Source organism: Rhodamnia argentea, chromosome 9, assembly GCF_020921035.1.
Source record: "Rhodamnia argentea isolate NSW1041297 chromosome 9, ASM2092103v1, whole genome shotgun sequence".
Classification (NCBI taxonomy): Eukaryota; Viridiplantae; Streptophyta; class Magnoliopsida; order Myrtales; family Myrtaceae; genus Rhodamnia; species Rhodamnia argentea.
The window spans coordinates 5,538,231-5,545,817 of NC_063158.1; the positions used below are offsets into that span (position 1 = coordinate 5,538,231).

General features: G+C 42.6%; 1 protein-coding gene across 2 annotated transcripts; it reads left to right on the top strand.

The window, feature by feature from the left end:
* The first annotated feature begins 1,175 nt into the window (after positions 1–1,175).
* LOC115736905 (probable pectin methyltransferase QUA3) lies at positions 1,176–5,606 on the top strand. 2 transcript variants are annotated; one of them, XM_030668787.2, is made up of 7 exons: positions 1,177–1,687; positions 2,542–2,745; positions 2,823–3,033; positions 3,123–3,384; positions 3,882–4,256; positions 4,616–4,711; positions 5,170–5,606. In XM_030668787.2, the coding sequence occupies exons 1-7, from the start codon at positions 1,319–1,321 to the stop codon at positions 5,390–5,392; spliced, it is 1,740 nt and encodes a 579-aa protein (XP_030524647.1). In that variant the 5' UTR covers positions 1,177–1,318; the 3' UTR covers positions 5,393–5,606. The 2 variants fall into 2 exon arrangements, with proteins under 2 accessions (XP_048141606.1, XP_030524647.1); XM_048285649.1 differs by lacking the exon at positions 4,616–4,711 and having other exon boundaries at positions 1,176–1,687; positions 5,170–5,304.
* The last annotated feature ends 1,981 nt before the right edge of the window (positions 5,607–7,587 follow it).

The following is a 7,587-nucleotide window of genomic DNA, read 5'->3' on the forward strand; positions in this document are numbered from 1 at the left end:
TTAGCCTGACGGTATTGTCACTTATTTCTGATCACACGATCTTTCAATCAATAAATGATTTATACAAAATACGCGATAACGGTGGCTATGGATTGATAGCCGTAGGGAAGCATTTCTCCATGCAAAATTATGGGATTGCAAAGAAAAACTCTTGCCTTTCGTCTAGTCCCAACATTGATCCCCTCAATCACGGAGCCATAAAAGTCGTGCCAGCTTGCCCCCATGCAAAGTAAAAAAGCTGCAAGAGATTATAAAACAATTTCCTTATTCTTCCAAGATTTATATCTTGTCGGGCCGGGCCATTTCGGGCAATACCCTACGTGTCCCGAAGGTCGGCCCGGCCCGGCCCGTACGAGAAAATGGGAACAGGCCTGATAATCGAACGAGCCTATTCGGGCTCATGCATTTTGATTTGGTCCGGGCTTCTCTTTCTCTCCCCGCAGATGAATTCTTTTCGTAATTCCATGAACGGCGAGGCTATTTCCAGTTCTCCACCCCCTTTGAGTAATAAAGAACATTACTTAAAATGTTTCACATGCTTTCCACTCAAAATTAGGGGTGAAGATGACATTAAATTTGTTGAAGTATAATCCAACATTGTTTGACGATGGGGTCATAAATGCGCCTCATATTCATGTAGTCCCTCGACCTATGAAGTTGAGCTTTTAGGTCCGATCGAAAAGCGTGATTTTTATAAAATAGACTGGATTTCTTTTTGAATCGCACGATGCAATAATTATATTTCACTAGAGCTTTACTTGATCTCGATATGGAATTACGGAATTGGATTTATAAATGTTGAGAGCGCGCAGCTGAAACCCGATATCATCCTCATACCTTTCATCTGTGGAGATTACCAAAATGGAGCCAAAAATTCAAGTACATTAAAATATTCAGTTGAATCTATGTTTACTCGGAAATTTGAGTCAATGAGTTATGAATCGATTAGAATATATTAACCGCTCGATACCATATTGATTATTCGATATTGTGATTTTTTTTAACACAATTTACACATGTACCCTAATAATTAATAATGTTGTAGACATAAGATACAATTGGATTAATTTTTATAAACTTCTATCGTTGAAATTTCTGACGCGGACAAACTCAATCTGGTCGTGGCTTGGGCTTTTCGTAGTAAACATAGATATTGTCAGGGCGTGCGCTTTTCTGAAACCAGTTTGGATCCTCCTCGACCGACTTTCATCCCTTCCCATTTCAATCCGAATCTGTTCAAACCTGTCGCTCTCGTTCTTTCCCGAATCCGAAATCTCTCCGCCGACTCGATTCCCTTCCCCAATCCTCACCAGCGCCAATGCGGCTCCGAGAGCTCCTCCTCGCCACCTTCCTCGTCCTCTTCTTCCTCCTCCTCTTCACCCCGCGGCGCCTCAGCTCCCTCGCCTCCTCGGCTAGCCGGCCGGCCCTGGCCGCCGCGCGCGACCACTCCCGCCTCGCCGCCGCGCTGGAGTCCGGCGGGTCCCGCCCGCGCCGTGTGGAGTCGTGCCCCGCCAGCTACGTGGATCACATGCCGTGCGAGGATCCGAGGCGAAGCAGCCAGCTCAGCCGTGAAATGAACTACTACCGCGAGCGGCATTGCCCGCCGCCGGAGGAGACGCCGCTCTGCCTCGTTCCCCCGCCGGACGGCTACAAGGTTCCCGTCCGTTGGCCTGAGAGCTTGAATAAGGTATCTTTTCAAATGGAACACTCGTTTCGAAGCTTAAGCTAGTGAATCGGGAGTCTTGACATTATTTGTTGACGAATAATAGCCCATTGATTGGACATAACAAGGTGAGATATTTCTCGTGAATTAGAGGATGGTTTTAGTATTTAAATGCTGCAGCATTGAGAGTGTCAGTAACTGTTTGATTTTGTTTCTGTTTAAGTGGCTTGGTGCTGCTCGTGATTGTGGACGTGTCCTGTTAGATGCAATGAGAAAATCCAGCTTAAAATGGTTTAAGTCCCCCGGTGAAGCTTAAGCTCCGGTTTTTATTAAGCTCATCTAGAGTGCGTCATGCAAACAGTTTCCCTTTATTTATTTGAGTTGCTTAGGCGGACTGTGTTTGAGAATCGGTATTATTAGGTATAACAGTTGCATAAGTCCCCCAACTAAAATGTAAGTATAGGTCAGTGGACTAGTGATATGTGAAATATTAACTTTGAGTGTTCAAGATGGATAAGAACCCATTTAAAGGTCTCATACCTCATGTCTATTGTCTTGGTTTTGACCCTATAACCGCTCATGCTTTATTACGTAGTTGAATTTGAAATGGTAATGTATGTTCATGCATATCCATGATCAGAACTGATAAAGTTTTAATGCGAAATCGCATGCTCATCATTGATCCTTACTTTAGATTCTGAACGACATCATTCTTCTCAATCTAGCATCCTGAAACATGTCACACATGTATCATATGATCATCCCGTGCTTCTCATATGGATTGTGGAATAAGTTGATTCTCGATCTACTTTACCACACTCTTTGTGTTTGTGGACATGTGTAGCTGTGGCTATTTTGTGCTGTTGTCTTATTTGTAGATTTGGCACAGCAACATGCCATATAACAAAATTGCAGACAGAAAAGGTCACCAGGGATGGATGAAAATAGAAGGGCCTCATTTCATTTTCCCCGGTGGTGGTACAATGTTTCCAGATGGAGCAGGACACTATCTTGAAAAGCTTAAAAAGTATGTTCCGTTAACTGGGGGAGTGCTACGTACTGCCCTTGACATGGGATGTGGGGTAAGATGCATATCTATCTTACCTTTTGCCTCTTCCAGTAGCAATTGGAGTATAAGGTGTCAGCATATTCATTTTAGGTGGCAAGCTTTGGGGGGGCTTTGTTAGCAGAAGGTATTCTTACCATGTCATTTGCACCGAGAGATTCGCACAAAGCGCAAATACAGTTTGCCCTAGAAAGAGGGATTCCGGCATTTGTTGCCATGCTTGGCACTCGGAGGCTCCCATTTCCCTCCTTTTCTTTTGACCTAGTTCACTGCTCTCGATGTTTGATCCCATTTACGGCCTACAGTAAGTTCTATGACCTTTAAATTACCAATTTAAGACAATTATGGTGCTTCCGGCTCCACTTCTCACTGAAGGAATGTCTTATTCGGTAGATGCTAGCTACTTCATTGAGGTAGATCGGTTGCTCCGCCCAGGGGGTTATTTGGTTATCTCTGGTCCTCCTGTACAGTGGGCTAAGCAGGAAAAGGAGTGGGCAAATCTCCAAGCTGTAGCAAGAGCTTTGTGTTATGAGGTCATTGCTGTGGATCAAAACACAGCTGTTTGGAGAAAGCCTACTGGGGATTCTTGTCTCCCTAATCAAAATGAACTTGGGATTAAGTTGTGCGATGAATCCGACGACTCAAGTGTTGCATGGTAATTCTCCTAACCATGCAAACTTATGATAAGGCTATCCAGTAAATAAATCTCTAGCTATGGATATGAACTTGAGTCTCTCTCATTAACGAGGTTCATAGATGACAGTAGTCTTTTCAAAAGCTTTTCCTTGAAGAAAGCTATATTGTCTAATCATAACTTATTCTATAAGTTCTTCATTGTGCTTGTTTCATTCACAGAAAATTAAGTTGTTTCTTCTTCTTCCCATTGTAACAGGTATTCCACATACGAATCATGTTTTAGCTTATTCAAACCATAAATTCTTACAAGATGATTTTAATAAGTTCTTGAATTTGAGAGAGGCTAAAAAGTAACTATTATATGGATATAAGCTACTTCAAAGCACATGTATGTAGCTAGTGTTTAATATGGTTGGCTGTACTTCTCGTCTCTGGATCCCACTGATAACCTCGTTAATTCATCAGGGGTGCATAAAATTTCATCAGCTCTAGAAATTTGACAGTGATTTTGTGCAGGTACTTCAAGTTAAAAAATTGTGTAAGCAGGACAAGCTCTGTCAAGGGTGACTATGCAGTTGGATCAATTCCAAAATGGCCAGACAGGCTTAACAGGATTCCCGTCAGGGCTGGGTTATTGGAAGGTGGGACTGATATTTTTGAGGATGACACTAGGAGCTGGACAAGAAGGGTTGATTACTATAAGAAATCCTTAAACTTGAAACTGGGAACTACATCTGTACGCAATGTCATGGACATGAATGCATTTTTTGGAGGTTTTGCTGCAGCACTCTCGTCTGATCCAGTATGGGTTATGAATGTAGTTCCTGCAGACAAGTCCTCAACTCTAAGTGCGATTTATGATAGAGGGCTAACTGGAGTCTACCATGATTGGTTAGTAATAATATCTTGACTTTTTGGTCAGAATAAATTTACATCAGCTTTATTTTTGGCAAGTGACTACTTCAACTCTTATTAAATGGAGTTTGAAAGTCAGTCCTGGCACGCTTGATAATGAACTTGAGGGAACGACTTCAAACAGAAGGGACCAAGTTGGGCATGGCATTCTCTCTTTTTTGCTTTGGCCGGCACATGGCATTATATTAACTCTGTTAATTATTGAGGTCTTGTTTGTTTTTGTCAGATGTTTTTCTTTATCGTTTTATGGACTGTATTTTGGTTACGTGTATGGTTAACAGTAACATTACCATTATCACCTTTTTATTGACTTTCCCTACAACTGGTGGCTGTAGGTGTGAGCCTTTCTCAACATATCCTCGTACTTACGATTTCATCCACGTTGACGGCATCGCAATGCTTATAGAACGTCAAGGCTCAAAAAGGAGAGGGTAATTTGACAGTTTGGTCAATAGTTTCAATCCTAATATGCTGTCCTGTTTCATGATTTTCCTTTCGCTGGCATGTTTTTGATGTAACTTCATCCCATCAATTACTGACTATGCGAGACAGTGGTAAGGGACAAAGAACACCATGAGAAGAGTTTTACATTTTAAGCCTTTGAGAGTTATTAATTGGTTAACGGGATAGCATGATTTCTATATGTTCCAAAGAACCAATCGGCTGTGCTGTATCACTGCCTACAGAAACATTCCATTACTTTAGGATCTATACGTTATCTGGTTATTTTGGTATGTATAAATCCAGACAAAACCGTGTTCTATTCTGAATCACTACGTCCAGGAGTAAGACATATAAAACTCAAATCTTGTTATTAGTTGGGGTATTTTGTTTCCAGAAGCAGTTATTTGTTCTTCTTTCCTAATGGATACTTTTTACTTCACTGTAGATGTAGCCTCGTGGATTTGATGGTCGAGATGGATAGGATATTGCGTCCAGAGGGGACAGTTCTTATTCGAGACTCGCCCGAAGTTATTGACAAGGTTAACCATATAGCTCATGCTGTAAGGTGGACTACGGTGATTCATGAGAAAGATTCAGGATCTCCCAAAACACAGAAGATTCTAGTCGCGACCAAAACAATTTGGAAGCTATCTTCAGAATCCCACTGACAACCCCTTCATTCTTTACACGACCTGTAATTGTTGTTTATTCTTTCAATTTTGAAGCTGAGAGATTTTCTAACCTACTGTCAAAGTTTTCTTCTTGTTTTTTTTTTTGGGAGGGAGGGGTGGAGAAACGTGCAAGTACAAACGTGCGTATTCATCTTGTAGAGAATGCACGTGCTAACAGATGTGTTCTCCCACCCAACGGCTGAGCTTTTGCCAGTACTAATGGTATCGTCGTGTCGTGTCGGCCGTGCCATTTTTTTGGGTACGTTAACAAGGGACTGTAGTGCAGTTGAATGAAGCAGTATTCCATGTGTTGTCATCAACATGAATGATGTGGAATTGGCAAAGATTGGTTGTTGCTTTGAACTGTACTGTGCAATTAATATCGCAAAGTCAAATTATAAACTGTGTGTTCTAGCCGTATGCTGTTCCAGCAAATGGCCTGCGCCGTCTCGCATCCGGCTTCTCCATTATGCTCCGGAAATCTGATCTGAAACAGGGTGCGGTGTTCCGAATTGGCATGGTCGCCTCCAAAGACCATAGCAATCTCCGGCCATTTAACAGCTAAACTCTGACGCATGCGGCCTAGTTCATTCCCTTTAATTTCCTTCGCTACTCACGGTGTCGTTTTCTCAAATGCTGTTTCTGATATGCGCAAGAGTTTTTGTTCATCGTTCACCAGACGAGTTTCCAGCCAACTGTCCTCTGCTCTTCATCCATCAACTCTCGCAATCTCTGCATGAATGACGCGACGCCAGGCAACGGAGGAGGGAAAAGGAAAAAAGAAAGGTTCTTTTTCTTGTCAATCTACAGAGCAGACTGGGCCCTGATGGCTTGGATGGATGGGGTGGGGGCCCCCTGTGCGGGCGAGAATTCAGAATTGTCACATGTTAGACCTTCGCATGAAGCCATCCAAGCGGGTCCTCTCCGCACAGTGTCCTCGACCAAAGTCAGCAGATTTTCTTGCAAAAACCTCTGTTCCCACTGACTGTACTCCTTCCTCTGTTCCGCCTCCCTCCTACGTTGGGAAATGTATAAAAAAAATTAACTTTAAATCTATTACATTGACATCAATTTAATTCCAAATATTTTAATTATATTAATTTAACCTTGAACTTTTTCATATTTATATCAATTGAGTCTATTCGATAAATTTTAAATCGAAAATTACTGATGCGAGCGTCGATTATCCTCTATGGCATGACCAGCGCTCACGTAAACATCTTTAAATAATTTCATAATTTTTTTTTTAATTTCTCTATTTCTTTTTCTTCCATTGCCTGTGTTGGCCAACCCCACCAGCACAGGCCATGGCGGGCGAGGGCAAGCAATGGTGAGACCAACCCTCACCCAGGCTAGGGCTCCCTCGCCGACCATGGCATGTGCCGGTGGAGAAAAAAAAAAGAACTAAGAAGAAATTCAAATTAAAAATTATTTAAAATGATCACATTTGGGCCGATCCTGCTACGATGACAGCCGGTGTCCAAATCAGCAATTTTCTGTCTAAATTGGCTAGATGTACTCATTTGGTATCAAATATATATAAAAAAAATTAAGATTAAATTGATCCAATTAAAAGGCTTATGACTGAAATTGTACGAATATAATAAACACGATACTTTGTTGATAATTTTTCCCTCCTACATGCGACGTGAATCATGCTCGTATCTAACTCGCGTTGCGTCAACTGAAGAACATTACGCACTGACTAGTCCCCATCGCGGGACTAAGCGAAGAGAAGACCAGGGACACATACACATACAGCGGCACTGTTACAACAGAGCCCGCCCCATGTGGAGTTGCTCCATCTCAAATTCGTTTCACCAAGTTTAGGTCTCGGTTACCTCCACATGGTCCAACCATCTATATGTAGATTGTTCCTCTAGCATCGCCCACTTTTCTCTCATCTCCTACGCTCCCGGATGGAAAGATGAAAGACAGCGACCTTGATGTCTGAGCACTCTCGAGACAGGATTTTTCCCCCATGACAGCAGCGATGCCCACCCCGACATACAGATTGGCCACGCACATCTTGTTGACCAAGATCGTGTTTGGGATTTGGCAGGACATTAGGAGCAACAGCATCACATGTTCCGGGAATCCTCGGTCCGGCTCGATCCACTCATCGATCTCACTCCTCGAGTTCGACGGAGTCGGGCGTCGAAGGATTTCTCGATGCGCGGAGCTCGGTTCAA